The sequence below is a fragment of the Ictalurus furcatus genome, chromosome 15 (assembly GCF_023375685.1).
Source record: "Ictalurus furcatus strain D&B chromosome 15, Billie_1.0, whole genome shotgun sequence".
Lineage (NCBI taxonomy): Eukaryota > Metazoa > Chordata > Actinopteri > Siluriformes > Ictaluridae > Ictalurus > Ictalurus furcatus.
The window spans coordinates 18,646,555-18,667,321 of record NC_071269.1 but is presented as its reverse complement, the minus strand read 5'-3'; the positions used below and the strand labels follow the sequence as shown (position 1 = coordinate 18,667,321).

The following is a 20,767-nucleotide window of genomic DNA, read 5'->3' as shown; positions in this document are numbered from 1 at the left end:
CTTTACTTAAATATTATTATTATTATTATTATTATTATTATTATTATTATTATTATTATTATCCATCTATTTTCCATACCACTTATTCTACACAGGGTTGCGGTGGGGCCTATCCCAGGGAACTTGGGGCACAGGGTGAGGGACACCCTGGATGGGGTGCCAACCCATCAAGGGGCACAATCACACACACTGTGGACAATTTGAAAATGCTAGTCAGCCTACAACACATGTATTTTTGGACAGTGGGAGGAAACCCCTAAAGCATGTGGAGAACATGCAATGTGCGATAATTGAACCCCCAACCCCAGAGGTACGAGCCACCATGCCCCCCTATTATTAGTGTTGTTGTTATTGTTTTTGTGGTGATGATGATGATGAGAAAGAGGAGGAGGAGGATGAGGATGATGATGAGGAGGAGGATTGGTTTGTTTTTAAGTGGATCCACTTTTACATTGCGCTTAGTTATATTATCCTTGAATTGTCTGGAAAAACCTTGCTAATTTTGAATGCACTCATGACTATGTAAGTGGCCTGACACAACTGAGAGATTAATGAACATTCTTTAATTGCAGCGAGCTAATAGATAATGAATTAAATGTTTCTTTGCCTGCAGCAAAAAATAGACCGTGAAATGCCATCATTAAAATATGATCCTTATTGCTTGCATTCGATTGATAACATGGGAAATGGGAACACTCTCCAGATCCTGACCTTTTCATTGCCGATAGAAAAGTCATGAAGTGGTAAAGTAGCCTAATTGATAAAGTGCAAAGACCTTTGCTTTGCCAGACCTTGTTTTCTCTGTGTCTGAAAAAAAAAGAATGTGTTCCTGCATAATCAAATCGTGATCACTTAACGATCATGTGGGGTTTAATTCTCATTCAGCAAAATGAATTAAAGCTTTAAAATAGTGTACTTAGGCCTGTAGCTGCATAGATTAATTTAATTCTGTTTACTTTTTACAAGTAGGAAATGTTCACTGGTAATTAACTACGCCTGTGTGTTAATTCATTTGCATTTTGTTTATTCTCTATTTAAGCAATAGTTTGTTTATGAAGATAATAAATCTCATCCGTCTGCATGTCATAATTAATGAAAGTATCATTTCAGATTAAAGATGCCTAATAATAATAAAGCATATCCTAATGTGCAATAGAGTAGGCGCTGAGAATAGGCTTTTAGTTTTTGTAGATCTCCAGAGGTAAGAATTTGTACATAAAAAAATACCAAGCTGTGCATGGAGCTACTAATAAATCCGTTTCCATTTAGGAATAATTACGGCGTCGATTATATAAAGTGCACATAAAGTTTAGAGCACAGTTTAATACACTTTGTCTTGTCTCTGGGATTATATTTCACATATATAGAGAGCAGTTACTTGAAAACAGTTTATTCAGCACGTTAAAGAAAGAAAGAAAGAAAGAAAGAATAAATAAAAACAATTCACCTCCGGTCCTGATGGGGGCGATAAAGTTCCCAGATCCGTGTGAAAACGGACGCTGGACGGGATGAAAGGTTGTAAACATGGCGGCGGCCTTGGAGGAGGATGAAATTGATAATGATGATTACTATTCTCTATTAAACGTGCGGAGGGAGGTATGGAATCCACGTTATTTATTTCTGAATATATGATTAGAGAGTTTGAGGTCCATGTGAATTGGAATATTTTGCATAATGTTAATGCAAATCAGGATTCAGAGTGAATTGAGCTAAAGCGTTAGCACTGTGACCCTTGCTTATCATTGCCCAGTGCAGCTAAACTGTACACACCTCTTTACAAAAATAAAATTTCTGTTCATTTTTCAACGCGTGCCATACAAATACGTGACTTTTGAACTATCGGGTACTCTTTCCGTAAACTTCCTGCAAGTAGTGTAGTTTTTGCGAGGTTTGTTTTAAAGCCTTTATGCTTTTAAAGTTATGCTAGCGTGCTGTAAAGCTAGCGCTGAGTTACTTTTGTTACCGCGAGCCTCGAAAGGAAAGTCGGGTGTCGTTAGTTTCTAGATAGTTCTTCCGTGCAAACTTCTCTAAACGAAATGTAATAACACGAGGTGCATGTTGTGTAACGTTGCCTCTGTCTTTAACGTCATTAAGGCTTTAGGTCGTTCAGTTAATTCTGTCGTTACACGAGGGACTGGTGTTAAAGTGGTGCTGCCTTCACTTGCTATCGAATTTATCGTTGATAAACGTTTCCGATATGAAGTCTGCTTCAAAAACTACAAATTCTACACATTTGATTTATTATTATTATTATAATTAGTATTTTTATTTGTTACTATACATGACTCTATAATGATGTCTGAGACAGTTACAGGAAAGGACACTTGCAGTATTGTTTTTTAAATACATACCTATTCAGTAGTCAGCAAACAGGTAACACACACTGGCTAACATTTATAATCTAGCCATTGGTTAAATAATATACAACATTACAATGGAGGTTGTCTCAAAAGTCTCTATACGTAGGGGACTATGTTTGCTAGGCTGTGCCTTCGTCAGTGGATGTTCGTGGACGTCCACTTCTCGGTCGGTCCGAACACTTCCAGGCTTGATGAATTTGTTAATAAGTTTGGCGGGAGTCCCGGGAAACAAAGAAACAGACACTGCTGCAAAAGAAGCGTTATCAGGGGATTTCAAAAAGTGTCCAATACCTCCCACTGACCTAAAATCCATAATAAACTTGTACATTAACAATAAATGGCAAAGTGAGTGGGACCAATGCACCATGAACAAACCCCATGAAACCAGCCCTATTGTTGGCAAGAGAAACGTTTCTCTGTTTTCAAATCGCTGGGACCAGATCGTCTACACCCGCTGTCGAATAGCTCACTCCTGGATGACACACAAGTTTTTAATATTAGGAGAAGACTCAGCAACATGTAGCTTTTGCCAGAATCCATTATCCTTGAAGCATGTTTTATTAGACTGTACTAGTCTTAACCCCTTGAGAAATAATTTTTATTTAGACAACACTCTGGAAGGAATTTTTAACAAAATCAAACCTAATGCAATTTTATAGTTTTTAAGAAAAATAGATTTTAAAAATCTTATATAGAGTCCCTTAGATATTTCTCGCCATGAAAATAGCTGTAGAAAATAGCATGGTGTTAAAACACAAACAAACAGACAAACATAATTAAGTTTGGCTACAGTGTCACGTGTGTGTGTGTGTGTGTATGTGTGATGTGCTCGCCATGTTTCCTGTTAAAGTCCATCGCAACCTTGTGACTGCTTCCTGAACCAGCCATGAGAATCATTTCAGTACACTTTTCTTTTGTCAAAGGCCTTCTTAAAGGCCATCTAGCTACTTGGTTTATACATATAAACTAGATAGCCTTTAACATTGCCTTTGACAAAAGAAAAGCGTACTGAAATCATTCTCATGGCTGGATCAGGAAGCTGATCATACATATGTATTTATACATATATATAAACTAAGTATGAAAAATTTTGGAAGACATTTTGCTAAAAAGTGTTCATTTCCCCTGTGTACGGAGACTTTTGGGACAGCCTGTATAATAAAATCTAAGGGAGATACCAAAGCAAATCAGCAACATTAGCAGTTTACTTGTATTCATACATGCATTCATTCATTCATTTTCAGTAACCGCTTTATCCTGATTAAGGTTTGTGTCCATCGTAAAGGCACCATGTTCACATTCATCTACACACTCAGTCACACCTAAGGGCGATTTAGAGTGGCCAATCTGTGACTATGATTTTTGTAGGTGGGAGGAAACCCACATCAATACTGGGAGAACATTTACAGCATTTGGGAGATGCCCTTATCCTGAGCAATTTGCTTAAGTACCTTTTAATCTCCATCAGAAATCATATACTCATATACGGGGCGGCTGTGGCTCAGGTGTGTCCACAAATCGCAGGATTGGCGGTTCGATCCCCGGCCCACATACCTCCACATGCCGAAGTGTCCTTGGGCAAGACACTGAACCCCAAGTTGCTCCCGATGGCAGGCAAGCGCCTTGCATGTGAGTGTGTTTGTGAATGGGTGAATGAGTAAAGCGCTTTGTAGAACCGCTACGGTTAAAAGGCGCTATATAAGTGCTAGTACAAATACGTCAGGGTTTAAGAATATTATCAAGCTGAAAGAGAATTTAGTACCAAACGAAAACACACAGCACAAGGTTTGTTTTTTTTTAAAATTGAGTGTTTGTTGAAGAGGTAGGACTCAGCTTCTTTCCAGCATCTGGGTGCAGTACAGACAAGAGTCTTGTTGCATGATTTCTTTGTACCTTCCCATGGGGGATTATGGGTCAAGTCGAGCCATGTGCCATTCGAGAGGCTCAAAAGGACTTACTGCATTATTGCTTATTCTATTATACAGTATTACAGTAGACCAGGGGTGTCCTGTCCTATCCAGAAACGGATCAGTGTGGATGCAGGTTTTCATTCCAACTAAGCAGAAGCCACACCCGCGTCTATTGAAAGCCATGCTCGACTGATTAAACAAGTGGAATCCGGTGTGGCTCCTGCGTGGTTGCAATGAAAACCTGCACCCACACCGATCCCTTTCCGGATAAGATTGGACACCCCTGCAATAGACTAAAATGTCAGGAAGATCCCAAATCAGTTCAGGAATGCTAGCAGTTCTCTTGTATGTAAAGACTGGGAAATAACTCTGTCTGAAGAGCACATGAAGGCAGCAGATTGTTTATTACAGTTCAACTAAAGTCCACCAAGTGATAACTAGGCCTGTCACGATAACTACTTTTGTTGGACGATATATTGTCCCAGAAATAATTGCGATAAATGATAGTCATTTTAAGACTATTTTATTTTCATATAAAATAAAAAGTAATTTTATTTTATGCCACTGATATAATGATGATGATGATATAATAGCATAATAACGCAAGTACACCCTTTCAAAGAGCAGTGGACTTTTAATTCTTGAGAATATTCAGACACTGGAATTGGTATGTTAAAAAAAGTTCAAATATCCTAAATAAATGAAGCAAATAAATTAAAACCACACAACCAAATCAATACATAAAGGGGGCTGTAATACAATATTGTGAATCCTTTATGCTTTAGTTATTCATTGTCCGTTTTTTAGTGCGTTGTTACGGAAAGTGCGTATTCACAACGTGACCCATTCTACCTAGCGCTTAACTTTGCATTCACGTCATTTTGTGCAGAAATGAGCTGTAATATTATGTTCATGTACGTTTATGCATATATCTGATTCATCTCAGATGTGGTTTGGATGCATTTTGGCAAGTTAATTAACCCGCCAATAAAGCGCTTCAGTTTACCGCTGTTCCTTCAGCGTTCAGCTCACGCAGCTTAAGCGGCTCAATCCCCGATGTTATTGACTCGAAACACTAGAACTCTTCTGTATAGATTTTTCTTCTTCAAAAAACATCGTTAGTGTGTTGTTAATATTCTGCGTGTCATTTTTTTTTTCAACAGTATGGTTTAATTAAAATCTGTGCTAGTGCTTGCTACACATCATAAATTTGAATGCACACGTTTTTTGCAATCGAATGTGCACTTTTTTTTTATTTTATCTTAAATTAGAGGAATATTTGAAGTTGGAATTTTAATTCGACAGCCCTAGAGCAGACGAGAGGACAGAAGCAGCGCGAATGGCTTTAATGTTGTTGTTCATTCTTATGTAAATAAACATGCATGTAAACCCGATGGGTGAGATCGTCGTCAGTAAAAACGATCGAGGTCATGTCCATTTATCGTATGATAAGTCGATTATGTCATTATCGTGACCGGCCTAGTGATAACCATAATGTGAATCTAAACTTGAACCTCCCAGTTTGCCTACATGGGATCTTGGTAGAGTTCAAAAGCCAAAATTTGTGTGTATTCATTTTCTGGAAGCATGACTGGAGTAGCCAGGTTATCCTGTACATGTATATAAGTACCCTTTATACATACAGTTACCAACTAGTCCATCTGTTGCTCACGCTCCTTCAATGGAAAAGGATCACCACTGACCAAATATTATTTGTCTGGTTGATTATTTTAGGCACAGACGTCACATTAACAGTCTCGCTGTATACTTACTGGACGCATACGTTGTTAGTCCATCTTGAGAATATAACTTAATTTTTCCACACAGTGTGTGCTAATCATCATCTAGTCATTCATCAGTGTCAGTGAGTGACCATAGACAGCTGTTAGAGGGATTGTTTTGATTGGTTGACTGTGTCTCCTCCCAGTGTACACTTATACCAGTGCCACACACGTTACCGCATCACTCTCATGTGGTCCCTTTCCATTGACTGGTCCATGATGAGCTCCAATAAGTACCTTTTTGTTTACTTACAAATTGCACTTTGATGGTGCGTATCAGATAACGTAGGCAATGAATGTCGGTGCAGTGTATGTACTTGGCCACTAGTTGTGTGTGTGTGTGTATAAACATGCAATAAACATGCAATGAAATACATTTTTAAAAATAAAATCTGTACCTCGTGGAAGTTTTAGTCACGCGTGTCTTGTACTTTCAGGCCACACAAGAAGAACTTAAGGCATCGTATCGGCGTCTTTGCATGCTCTACCACCCTGATAAACACAGAGATCCTGAGCTGAAGAGACAGGCAGAGCAGCTTTTTAACCTGGTGCACCAAGCATACGAAGGTGAGCGGTGGTGTTGCGTAAACATTCGTCTCACCCGTGTCTCATCTGTTACACAGAGTTTAAAACACACAGGAAGTATTTGAGTGTTTATTTTTCTGTGCAGTGGTGCAATTTTTACAATCTGCCCTGCTGTTTTTATTACTCTTTTGTTTTATTTTGTTTAGTACCACAGTGGAACAACCCTGTTGTGATTTTATTTCCCTCTCTGTGCAGTTCTAAGTGATCCACAATCCAGAGCTATCTATGATATTTATGGGAAGAGAGGGCTGAGCGTGGAAGGATGGGAGGTAAGTCATGGTTCAAATGGGGGTTGACTGTAACAATGTTTTTTTAGTTTTAGTAAAGAAAGAATGAGGCAATCTTTCATCAGTCTTTTGGTAAAGTTGTTTGAGAACTAAAAATTCCTGCTGGATTTATAGTCATTATTATTATTTTTCTTCGTGCTTGTGTGTGTGTATGTTGATCAATAACAATCCCCCGTATATAACTGAGCATGTTCACGGAGCAGCTGGTTTGCATTTATCGACGCCCACAAAATGCCATAAAAGGAAATGCTCACAATAGCAGCAAAATGATGACTAAATGGGGAAAGAGTGCAGTAAATGTTCCAGAGACACACACTGATTTACTAGACTCCTCCTCCTTTTATATTGCTCCATTTCTTTTGTCCTAATTAAATGGCCAGTCTTATTTGCCTTAGTTTGTTGATTTTGTTTTGGATTGCAAATCTTTGAAGTCATTATTATGAAATGACCGACTATTGTTTTAAAAATAAAATGTGTGTATGCGTGTACAAGTAAGCTATTTACACTTGACAAAATAATGTGTATGTAAAATTGCAGTAACTTACGTCAGGTATATGATTTGAAGCCGATCAATGGCAGTTTACAGTAGTGAGTCTCCTTATGCAAAAATGTGCATAAACTCGGGAGCACTCACTGGATACGATTGTTTTTCTGAACCAACCTTTTTATTTTTTTTTAATGAATACCATGTTTCTTGTGTAACTGCTTTTGTGAACATTCAGTACGTTTACATGGACAACAGTAATCCAATATTAACTCGATTAAGACGATACTCTGATTAAGAGACTAGCATGTAAACAGCGATTATTGATGACCTTAATCCGACTAAATTCATACTCGAAGTAAACACAAATCGAATTAAGACGTGTGGAGTATTCCTGTTTTAGTCGCATTATCGGCGTGTGTTATAGACATGTACGTACCTTAATCACACTATTAACGTCGTGTGGAAGTTTTCACCACATTTTGCAACAGGACACGTACACACACGACACAACCGTTTGACGACAAACAAGAGAGCACGGCTGCGTCCAAAACCGCGTACTTACCTGCTATATAGTAGGAGAAATACATGTGTTTCGGCTAATATATAGTAGGTAAGTACGCGGTTTGGGACGCAGCCCACGGCTTCAAGCAGTCGTCTATTTGCGCGTACAGCATGACTAATAATTAACTTGAAGCTTTCATAAAATTAAAAATAAAAACACCCAAAACTGTATACGGTACCATAACAAAGACCAACTGTATGTTGATGTGTGAAATTCTGAAGGGAACGTCGGACGGCGTGGCGTGGGGACGTAATGACGTGTGACGTTAATCGATCTATGTTCTATAACATGTAAAACGGGAACATGAAAGGAATATTCTAAAAGCGACTCATGTAAACACCTTAGTCACAATATTGTCTTACTCAGACCAAGGTCAATAATTAGATTACTGCTGTCCATGTAAACGTAGTCAGTTTCCAAATAAATGAATTCATATTTGAGGCAAGGTGACAGTAGTTAGTACGTTTCTCACACCTTCAGGGTTGGTGGTTTGATTCCCTGCCTCCACCCTGTGCGCGTGGAGTTTGCGTGTTCTCCCCGTGCTTCAATGGTTTCCTCTGGGTACTCCAGTTTCCTCCCCTAGTCTAAAGACATGTGTTGTAGGCTGATTGGCATTTCCAGATTATCCATAGTGTGTGACTGGGGTGTGTGAGTGTGTGTACAATTGTGCCCTGGGATGGATTGGCACCCCGTCCAGGCTGTCCCCTGCCTTGTGCCCCGAGTCTCCCACAATAGACTCTAGGCTCCCCGTGACCCTTTGTGGATGAATTCATATTCAGTTTGATAAACGAGGTGTTAATGTTCCTTGGTGTTAATACACGTCTTTTTAAAAAATATATCCATTGTCATTTTTTTTAAGGTAGTGGAGAGGAAAAGAACCCCGTCTGAGATCCGGGAAGAGTTTGAGCGCCTTCAGAGAGAGAGAGAGGAGAGAAGACTTCAGCAGAGGACCAACCCTAAGGTTTCATTACTGTCCCGAACGACTATTTCATGTCAAGGCTTCTGTATTTTACTGATTTACTGATCATCTCTCCGGCAGGGGACAATCAGCGTGGGTGTGGATGCCACAGACCTTTTTGATCACTATGAGGAAGAGTTCGAGGAACTCTCTGTTGGTGGCTTCCCCAACATTGAGATTAACAAGATGCATATATCTCAGTCCATAGAGGTATGTGGTTTTTCAAAAGGGAAAATTGACCTATATATTTGAGTCGATGCCATCCTGTTAAATGAAGTGGAAACTGAAATGTGATCAAGTGTAATGGCTCTTATTCATCAAAGATGGTTAGAAAAGAGACATTGATTAATGAAGGAGTATGGACGTGAAAATTCTTTAGGTCAAACGTATATGATCTCCATTTACCATCATATCTTTATCATTTCCATGAAACATGACCCGATTTGAAATTGTACACTCCCTCATTCATGCAGGTGTAGAAGACGTAGCCAAAATTAAAGTATGACATTGATTTGAACTACTACAGTCATGTGAAAAAATAAGTACACCCCATGGAAATGGTTGGCTTTTGTTTTCGACATATTTGGATAAACAAACATTTGATCATCTTTGAAACACTGTCTATTAATAAAGTTGAGCTTTTTCAATCATTTATTCAACAGAAATACATGTGATATTCTTCTGTGGGGAAAAGTAAGTACACCTTTGGCCTCAGAAGCTAGTATTGCCCCCTTTTGCAGAAATAACTTTTTGTAGGCGTTGTGCATAATTGTCCTGGAACTTTTGACCACTCTTCCGTGAAATATTCTTTTAATTGGAAAATGTTTGTGGGTTTTCTTGCATGTACTGCCCGTTTTAAATCTCTCCCAGCTCACCTACTCCCCCCAAACATTTCAATGTGGTTCAAATCCGGGCTTTGACTAGGCCATTCCATAATCCTCCATTTCTTTTTTTTTTGAGCCATTCCTTGGTGGATTTGGTAGTGTGCTTAGGATCATTATCCTGTTGAAAGGTCCACTTTCGGTTCAACTTCAACTTTCAGACAGATGGCCTCACGTGATGCAGAATTCCTAGTTGAATCAATGAATGCAAGCTGTCCATCCCTGAGGCAGCGAAGCAACCCCAAACCATAACATTTCCACCACCATGCTTCACAGTTGATATGAGGTGCTTCTCCTGAAAAGCTGTCTTTGGTCTGTGCCAAACATGTCTGCTGTTACTGTGGCCAAACAACTTTATCTTTGTCTGTCCAGAGCACATTACTCCAAAACGCCTGGTCTTTGCTTATATGCTCATTGGCAAACTGTAGTCTTGCAAATGCTTTTTCCTTGCACGCCTCCCATGCAGGTCAAATTTGACACCAATAGTTGCAAGACTCACCAGATCCTGTGATGAAATTTTGGGATTCTTGGAGACTTCTTTTTGCATCAGAAGGTCTGCTGAATTTGCTGGGACGGCCAGTCTGTGACAAATCGGCAGTCGTTTGAAATCTGCACCATTTTATAAAAGTTTTTCCTTACAATGGAATGATGTATTTCAAATGATTTGGAGATCTTTTTAAATCCCTTGCCAGACTCAGGCATCCACAACCTTTTTTTCTGAAGGCCTTACAGAACTCTTTAGATCTTGGCATAATGACACCACACACCTTAATAGCAGATGGAACACCAGACACTAGATATGAGACCGGTATAAATAAGACATAAATATAAATAAGACCGGTTCCACCTGTACTCTCTGAGCAGGTTCTAATCACTGGCACCCAATCTTCAACACCTGATTCTAATTTTATGGATTTGAAGGTGTGATAAATGTAGGGGTGTACTTACTTTTTCCATGTGACCGGTCTGTTTTGTGTTAATTTAAATTGTGAAAGTTACTACAAAATGTAAATTTTGTAAATGTGTCATTTGAAAGTGTATCAAGTTTATTAATAGGCACTGCTTCAAAGAGGATCAAATGTTTGCTTGACCAAATGTGTAAAAAAAAAAAAAAACCCACAATAATTTCCTTAGGGTGTACTTATTTTTTCACATGACTGTATTTTTGAAATCCTTTCTTTGTTTATTCATTATTCCTCAATATTCCGTTCTCCATTAGATGCTTACACCACTAAATGAATACCACACTCTGAATATTGAAAAAATATTTTTTTATTTTTCCCAAACCAATGTTATGATTTCTTTTTTTCTTTTTTTTTTTTTGTCTTGTAGTAGCCAATTAGAGGTTATGACTTTCTCAAAACATTCTCGTCTCATAATCTCCTTACTAATGAGGCAAATTATGAGGATGATTCTTTAACTGCAGGTGTGTGTTCAAAAATGAAGTTCACACTATGTGTAAAACTTTTTATGTAACTATGTTCTGTCGGCATTATATGAGATTTGCTTTTTCAACATTTTATCACATGCATATGGTTGTTGTTTTTTTTTTTGTTGTTGTTGTTGGTTTTTTCCCCCCAAGGCCCCTCTGACGACGTCAGACACGGCCATTCTCTCTGGTTCTCTTTCGACACACAATGGCAACGGCGGTGGAAACATTAGCCTGGCTCTACGACGAGTGACGTCAGCGAAAGGCTGGGGAGAGGTGTGCACATTGCTTACTTGCTATTTTAATACAAACTTGCAATAAACGCTATTACAGGCAATTACGAAACACTTTTCACCTTTTTTCTGTCTGTAGGTTGAATTAGGAGCAGGAGACACACACGGTCCTCTCTTTGGGTTGAAGATTTTTCGCAACCTGACACCTCGCTGGTGAGTAATGCATGTCAGCGGTGTAGTGAAGTTCTCAAAGAAAAAGAAACTGAAAATAACTATCCTTGCACAAAGAGCTCCTGTGCGCCACCGGTCTAGAATAACGAAGACCAGCACATGCCAATGTCTCCCTCAGTCCTTAGTGTATAATACAGTATTTCATTATAAAATACTGATTTATTTCTGATACACACATCTAAAAACATGGCTAATCCCCTCGGACTCCTGTTAGATAAACAGCTGATGATATTTGAAATCAAACTGCAGTTGTATGAGAGTAGGAGTGAAATGGTGCACGTGTGCTCTGCTAAAGTTATTTTAGGGACTTTTATGGACATGACTGTCAAAGTGGGGACTGTGAAGCATAACCAGGGGTTCTGTAACTTTCTAATATTGTTACAGTTATTATGCCTATAAATAGTGTCTGGAATCTAATGATAACCTATTATAATAAAAATGGGTTCTTCAATTCAGAAACTGAAAACATTTATTCATTTCACATTTAAATAATGTTCCTTTTTATTTTTTTTTTAAATGCTAAAGTGTTCCCTGACTGTAAAACAGTTTTATTTAAAACACCTTAAAAAAACCCCATCTGGTTCTCATTCAGCTGTCCAAGACACACAAACAATCATGTCTAATCGCTGTTGTACGGTTCGATACTACACATGAATTTTAGTTCGGCCCATTAATCCAGTCTTTGTGTATGTTTCAGCTTCATGACCACTCAGTGTGCAATGCAGTTTTCGTCACGTGGTGTGCGTCCAGGTTTAACCACCGTGCTTGCACGCCACCTAGACAAGAACACAATGGGCTACCTACAGTGGCGCTGGGGTGCTCAGTCTTCCATGAACTCCAGTATTGTGAGAGACACAAAGAGCAGCCACTTCACGTTTGCTGTTCAGGTCAGTAATTTATTAAAGCCGGTGATAAACAGACTGTTGAGGAGCGGCTCCACCAACAAGGCACAGTTCATCTATGCTTTTCTACAAGTCAGTGCAGTTCAACATGGCTCTGCTAATATATCTGCCCAGGTACCTTGCGAGTTGAGCTGGAAATAGTGCATTGATTAACCAAGCTGAAGTGCCACAGACTCGACCTGATTACGTCTCTGGGCTTGAATTGCTTTTCTTCCAGCACAGTAATCTTTGTTAATGTAGTGACTGATATAATATTATCACACTACTAGTTGTTCCAGATTGATTTTCAGATATTTACCCAAGGTAGTGTTTTCTTGTCAATGATCAAAAAGTCAAATCTACCATCTTCAAATTAGACCAAATGCCAGATGGCTTCCTTTTCACTGTGTTTACTAATTACACTCAACATCCACTTTATTAGGAACACCTGCACACTTATCCAGTCAGCCAATCGTTTTAGATTTTAGTCTCACCCAAGCTGGACAGTTGAAGACTGAAAAAGACTGTGATTATTTTTTCTGAACTTCAGCTGTCCAGTATGAGTGAGTCTGTGCCCATGATAGTCTCAGATTCCTGTTCTTGGCTGACAGGAGTGGAACCTGATGTGGTCTTCTTCTGTGTAGCCCATCCACCTCAAGGTTTGATGTGTTGTGCTTTCTGAGATGTGTTTTTTTCTGCTCACCATGGTTGTAAAGAGTGCTTATTTGAGTTACTATAGACTTCCTGTCAACTCAGACCAGTCTGGTCATTCAGCCTGCGGATCCTCCGCTCGTGGGATGTCTTTTCTTTTTTTTTTTTGTTAAACTCTGAGACTGTTGTGTGTGAAAATTCCAGGAGATCAACAGTTTATTAAATAATCAAACCAGCCCATCTGGTATCAACAACCATACCATGATTTAAGAGCACACTTTTTCTTCATTCTGATGTTTGTTTTGAACATGAACTGAAACTCTCGACCTGTATCTGCATGATTTTATGCATTGCACTGCTGCCACATGATTGGTTGATTTAGATAACTGCATGAATGTGCAGGTCTACAGGTGTTCCTAATAAAGTGGACTGTGAATGTATATTATGACACAACACAACGTCTTACCCGGTGCTGTAGTGTACAACGCCATTTCAGATTAAGCCTCAGAAGTGTGACTTTGTGTAGCATTTTCACATAAGTTTGCGCTCTGCATTCTATATTTTCAAGATTAGAGATTATTGGCACACTTTTCCACGTTTGAGTATGCATGCTTCGATGAAAACAAACTTGTAGTGTGTGTCTTTTTTCATGGCAAAGAAATACAATTTATGCATTTCACAAAGGTTGTTTTTTTTTTTTTTTTTTTTTTTTTTTTCCTTTGCTATTTTCAGTCAAATATCAGGGGTTATTTAGTGTGCATTCATGACATATAGTCCCATTTTAAGTCTATTTTAGTTCCAGGTTGTAACACTACAAATGTTGAAAAGTTCCAATGGGGCTGAAACCTTATGCAAGGCACTGTATATCATCCTGTTGTCTGTTTCTTGTTACAGTTGGGGATCCCACATACTTTCATTATGATGAGCTACCAGTACAAATTCCAAGATGATGACCAGACCAAGATCAAGGGTTCTGTTAAGTATGTGTTTGAGTCCTATTATTATAAAATTAGCTGCAATTGCCTTTGGATTGCTAGTCCTACCTTAATATATAAACAGTGAACTCTGTTCAGTTTTGAAGGCCTTTTTTTCACATGCACGCATACTTTGTGTACAGATCAGGCATTTTCGGAACAGTGGTGGAGTATGGTGCTGAGACGAAGATCAGTCGACACAGTGTTCTCGGTGCTACCGTCAGTGTTGGAGTGCCGCAAGGTGTTTCCCTCAAGATCAAGTATGGAGCTGATGGTTTAAAAAAAAAAAAAAAATCGTTCAAGTAATTTTTGCACCATGCATGAAAAACAACTTTTATGTTTTAGGTTGAACAGAGCCAGCCAGACATATTTCTTTCCAATCCACTTGACAGACCAGCTCCTTCCCAGTGCGGTGTTCTACGCCACTGTCGGACCTCTCGTATTTTACTTGGCCATCCAGCGGCTTGTTATCAAGCCTTACATGTGTGCGCAGAAGGAACAGTAAGCCAGTTTCCCCTCTATACTCCATGAAAATCTTCAAGATTGTGAATATATTGCTACTAAGTCATTTTCATTATGCATAGTTAAAACTGATAATAACATTGAAATTGCACTCATAATATACAGATGCAGAATTTATAAGCAGTTTGTGTTGATTTGTTTTTTGGGTTTGTATTTAATTTACTTGTGAGCCCCTCTCTCTCACTTTAGGGAACTGGAGAAGCAGCGGGAGAGTGCCTCGTCTGACATTGCCAAGAAGAAGCAAGAGGCAGAGTCTGCAGTAAGTCCACATGGCACTGTTGTAGTGCTTTATGTTCTTAATGTGGACTATTTAATCACAGTCCTTCTGATTAGCGTGAAAGGAAGCAATACATTTAGATTACACAGTTTTACATTTAGATTATTATTTGTCCCTCAGTACCTTTGTCATAGTGATAATTCTGTGGAAAAAACCTTTCACACTGTGAAATTTGATATTTTCTACTGTATATACAGGGTTATTAACATTTTCTGCAGTGCTACTATAACACATTGTACCTCCATCATGCGTGGCTGAAAGACCAAGCCACAACCTTTCTTTTAAAGCCCAACCTCAACACAGTAGCCATTACAACAGTTCTGTAAAGATTCTTTAATCATCATGTAGACCTGTAAACTATAGACTACCTCCAGAAGTAAAGAGTCCATACAAATTCCACTGAAAAATGCCAAACACTATCTGAAAGCAAATGTCATCTATTCATTTATCTTGCATTTATCATGTAATAATTGAAAAAAACAATACCATTAATAAACATGTCCATATTCTATAAGAAATCTGTATATATTTCTACCCACGTTTATTCATTTCCACATCCATTTCTGCAGCTGCATTTGTTAACCTGGCTCCTTAACTAGCAATCATGATCTTGGTAGATAGCCTAAGCAAGTTTAGAAAGTTAATCAAAACCTTTCTAGAAGGGTAAGTCGAATCAAAACCAAACAAGAGTTTGAGGAACACGCATTGTCATGACGACACTTGACTCGTCTTGTCCCAAATCCGCTGTAATTTTGAAAAATTGCAAGCTCCTACGAATATTGCGGAGTTTCATTGATTTTGTGTTCATTTCTGAGATCGCTAAATCCTGGAGAGACTGATAAATAGAGAAACAGTACATTTAAATGTGTAGTTGCAAAAATGTCAAAATATACTACTGGTCTATTTTTCCTCAATAGCCCTTTCTAATGCTACCTTAAATCTGATGCACTTTTGTGACCAACTATTTTCAATAAACAATGCAAAATAAACAAGACTGTTGGTAAAATTATTGCACACATTGTTGTCTCAGGTTCTGCTGATGCAGGAGTCTGTGCGCAGGATCATTGAAGCTGAGGAGTCAAGAATGGGTAAGAGAACATGAGTACATTTTGGTTTGTGTCAAAACAGTGTTTTTTGATTTACAAATTCAAATTACAAGCGTTTCGTGTGTGATACATGATGTCATGAATTCCCTGGTTAAATGTTGATCGTCATTGTAGATTATATAATAAAAGCACTACCATATCCTAGCTAATGTAGGTTAGCTTTAGTTAGTTTTTACAGTTTTACTCCACCATACAGTAACATTACATGCATAGATTCCATCTGCAGCCCTGAAGGCCCACTGCACCGTATGTTCATGTTTTCCATGCTCCCAGCACATATATGATCCATTTCATGGACGGTTTATCTGTTCTCTCCTGATCTGAATCGGGTTTGTTGGAAATAGGGAAACTGGCCCAGAGGAGATTGCTTTAGAAAGTATTCTCAAAACCTGCAAGTGGCTTCCTGTGGTCATATCACTGACATGTCTTCTATGTTATCAGTGTTGGAATTATTGTCAAATCAATACAAAGCATGATTAATGTGGTCACACACCAAATTTGTTGACTACTATACCTAGATAAAGCATTTGTATTGTGCAGTGGTGGCAAAATTAAAGATTTTCTTCCAACGTTCAAATCGGCATTAACTGCCGAAACTTTACGTGGTTCTTTCCCCTCCAGAATTTAAACTATTAAATCATTTAACCCACACTGACCTTGAACAGAATAAAGCATTTATTGAAGATGAACAAATGATGCCAGATGTTCATTTGCAACAGATTTTTAAGTGTCTTCTCTTACCAGGCCTCATCATACTCAATGCCTGGTATGGAAAGTTTGTGACGGACAACAGTAGGAAGCATGAAAGAGCGAGAGTCATTGATGTGACTGTACCTCTGCAGTGTCTGGTGAAAGACTCCAAACTCATTCTCACAGAGGCCTCAAAGGTAACACACTTCAACAAGTTATTTATCTAGATACGATAAAAACATCTTTAATAGGTTTAATATGTTAGGAATGAAACACGACAGCATGCTGGTATAGGAAAATAATCAACAATAGGGTCGCTGCTGTTACTGTAACTTCCAATAACAGCACAGCCTGAAATGTTTTATTCATATGGCATACTTTAAAATATATATATATATATATATATATATATATATATATATATGTATATATATATATATATATATATATATTTTTATACTAGTTACATTTAATGTTGGATATCTGCGAAATGAGTTACTTCCTGTTATCTCTTATAGCAGCACCAGCCTCGCTTTTTTTTTCTTTCTTCCTCTCAAAGTTCATAAGACAAAAAATGCACTGCAAGACACTACAATGCATAAAGCCTGCTGTCCTGAAGACGCTCCCATGTCAGAAAACTAATTGCTGCTATACCTCTGACTGTTAAAGCACGGACACTGGAGACTCCTTCCAAATCTTCTCACAGAAAACTTCATCATATCACCAATTACAGGCCTTTTCTATGTCCACTTATGTAGAGCATCCACAATGCAAATCCCTGTGTAGGTTGTTACTATAGAAACGATAATGTATTGGAACAAGGGCATCAATGCAAATCTGTGTTTTGCCTTGCAGCCAGCACTACTACTGTCAGAGATGCAGTTATACAAAATTAACAAACACCCTCTGACCAATCAGAATCAAGAATTCAGTTAAACAGTGTTGTGGTGTAAAATAGCATAAAAATTTACATGCATCAAATGTAATTGGATTTACTGGATTTTCATTGATTAATGATGTTGTTCTGGGTTTTTTTGTGTGTGTGTTCAGGCTGGCTTACCGGGCTTCTACGACCCCTGCGTGGGGGAGGAAAAGAGCCTGAAGGTGCTGTATCAGTTCCGAGGCGTCATGCACCAGGTTCTGTCTGGTGACGCAGAAGCACTCAGGATACCAAAGCAGTGTAAGTCTGTTATTTTTGCTCTGTGATATTGCTATATTGATATACAATTAGTTTGTCTGTTTATATTCGTCCATTGCTAATGTCTCCTGTATTTGTCTTTTCCCTCTTCTTTCTAGCTCACAGAATTGATAATGACACTTAGGAACCATTATCTGCAGGGCTAAAAGGGACAACTTGGACTGACGTATAGGAGAAATGGATGTTATAGTGACTTGGATATTCCCTGTGGCCTAAAAGCCATTCACATGCACTATAGCCTTCATTTTGTGAGTTTTAATCTTTAAGTAAAAGGGCATGTTTAATGGAGTCCAGTGGAAAATGCATGAATTTGTTGAATCCCCATTTGAAAAAACCTGTATCTAAAATCAGTACAAGCAAGAATATGCAAAGTATTTGTTACTTTCTCTGTTATTTTGGCCTCGTGTTTTTTTTTTGTTTTGTTGTTGTTGTTGGTTTTTAAGACAAATTCCTCTTCCACATAGGAAAATGATGGTTACGGTACTAACATACGTACTGGAGGATCTAAAGGATCCCAACAGTACCTGTATTCAGTCCTCATCCGAGAGTGCTGTTTAACCCTGCTATAAAGACATCAGTGCATGCTGCTGTAGCAATCCACAGAATCCCACTAAAAAGGGGGAAAGGAGTGTCCCAAGCATCAGCATTGCAGCATACAAATATTATTTAAAATGGAAACACTGAATAGTCCTATACTGGTTAAGAAATTATATCCTAGCCTCTATGATACTTGTGCTGGCCAATCGTTATAAATTTTCACCCTACCATTCTATCTGAAGCTCAACTAACCCAGAGCTGAGAACTCATCACCTGCCATATGAAACTGTTACATGAATATAAAGCATGGGGACATTATAATCCAAATTTTCCTTAATGATCGAACAAATTGACACATACCACTGGCTTTGACATTCTGTGGCTGGAGAGACTGATCTAAAATTACACTAAAGATGCACACTTAAATATCAAGTACAGTTAGGCAACCACACTGTTCTTAAACAACATGACTGGTAATAAATAATGGTGTGAAATATAAGCTTCCATAAAAAGTCCTGTTTTAATGCTACATGGAGAAAAAGAAATTCTCTCTTTTTCTCTGCTACCACAAGCCTTCAGAAACAGACCGATGACTTCTGCAGTTGTTGGGAAGTTGGGGGAGAAAAGGACTGGTTGTGCAGCATCTCTGTTTCTCTCTGAAAGTGTCTATTATCAGTACACACTCTGGACCTGTGCCATGGGGTTGGGAGATATTAATTAAAATGAAAGCAAAATGGTTTTAAATGGTGTACTTTTTTTTTTTTGCAATCATTCATGGACTAATAGCTATCCATAGTCTCGATTTTATCCCTAAATCTTGAATTCCACAATCTGGATTAAATACAACTTGACTGTGGAACGCTGCAAGTCCGATTGTATTCCATATGAAAGAAAGTGGTCGGAATGACATTAGCAAAATCATCCTCACAGTTTCATCAGAAGGAAAATCCACTCTTGGAAGACCTTATCAAAGACTTGATTTTATTAGGTATTAGTGTATCATCCAGAAACTGGTGCTGTGTGTTTCATGAATACTTTTCAACCAATGTGTAAACTGCATGTCAAACCAAATGTGAGTGGCCTGTTTCCTTAGGTTTGCTGCTTTTCCTTTACTGCTTTTTAGTACACTGTAAGGCCAAAGGTTTGTGGACACCCGACCATCACATATGTCCTATATGTGCTATTTGAACATCCCATTCCAGATTTAGTCCCCCTTTACTGTTATAGTAACCTCCATCTCCTTCTGGGAAGGATTTTCACTAGATTTTGGAAAATGGCTGTGGGGATTTGTGATCAATCAGCCACAAGAGCATTAGTGGGGTCGGGCACTGATGTCGGACGAGGAGGCCTGGGGTGCAAATCAGCATTCCAGTTCAATGGGGTTGACGTCGGGGCTCTTTGCAAAGGACACTCGAGTTCTTCACCACCGGCCTTGGCAAACCACGCCTTTATGGACATCACTTTGTGCACAGGGGCATTGTCATGCTGGAGCAGGTTTAGGACCCTTAGTTCCAGTGAAGGGAAATTGTAATGCTACAGCACACAAAGATGTTCTAGACATCATGTGCTTCAACTTTTTGGCAAAAGTTTGTGGAAGATTTAGTTACAAAACGTTCACCTGTCCCAATAGTCTTGTGTTTTTAAGCTGTTTTGCTAAGGGAGATGGGTCGAGCAGGTTTAGTCTCATTAAGGCTCTTCTTCAAACCTGTTGCTGTCACACACACACACATATACATATTTTTATATATAGAGAGAGAGAGAGAGAGAGAGCTATAGATAGATATATATAGAGAGAGAGAGAGATTTATATCTCTACCTATCTCTCTCTATCTATCTATATATATATATATATATATATATATATATATATATATATATATATATATATATATATATACACACACACACACATATAATGTATATAATGTATATATCGGAATTAGACGAAGCTTAGGCGAGGGTGTTTTACCTGTTCCACGTTTTTATCTGTATTATCAAGGCTTCTATTTACTTGAGCATCCTGGGGAAAGTGATCTGGGGTTTCATGTTACTGTACCTGCTGGTGCAATTATAAGCAGAGAAACTTTTTTTGCCATCTTTGCCCTGAACAAAAATGGTGGACCTGAACTTCTTAAAATGCACCTTTACATTTTAACTTGTTTTAGAGTTAACTTATTACTGTCGTGATGGTATGGTAATAAAATAATGGCACGATTAGTAGTATTAT

The 20,767-nt window shown here is 38.4% G+C and overlaps 1 protein-coding gene across 1 annotated transcript; it reads left to right on the top strand.

Moving 5' to 3' along the window:
- Positions 1-1,348: 1,348 nt before the first annotated feature.
- On the top strand, positions 1,349-20,232 carry dnajc11a (DnaJ (Hsp40) homolog, subfamily C, member 11a). Its single transcript, XM_053643835.1, has 16 exons — positions 1,349-1,596; positions 6,489-6,618; positions 6,832-6,905; positions 8,832-8,933; positions 9,012-9,140; positions 11,394-11,516; positions 11,613-11,686; positions 12,402-12,591; positions 14,131-14,216; positions 14,354-14,470; positions 14,556-14,711; positions 14,922-14,991; positions 16,040-16,097; positions 16,860-17,002; positions 17,856-17,985; positions 18,102-20,232. The coding sequence occupies exons 1-16, from the start codon at positions 1,525-1,527 to the stop codon at positions 18,125-18,127; spliced, it is 1,680 nt and encodes a 559-aa protein (XP_053499810.1). The 5' UTR covers positions 1,349-1,524; the 3' UTR covers positions 18,128-20,232.
- Positions 20,233-20,767: the final 535 nt, after the last annotated feature.

Bases quoted from the DNA above. Each gene is read 5' to 3' on its own strand.
- dnajc11a (XM_053643835.1), top strand. From the start codon at position 1,525: ATGGCGGCGGCCTTGGAGGAGGATGAAATTGATAATGATGATTACTAT. The intron at 14,712-14,921 runs GTAAGCCAGTTT...CTCTCACTTTAG, and splicing joins ATGTGTGCGCAGAAGGAACA to GGAACTGGAGAAGCAGCGGG. The intron at 17,986-18,101 runs GTAAGTCTGTTA...TCTTCTTTCTAG, and splicing joins ACTCAGGATACCAAAGCAGT to CTCACAGAATTGATAATGAC.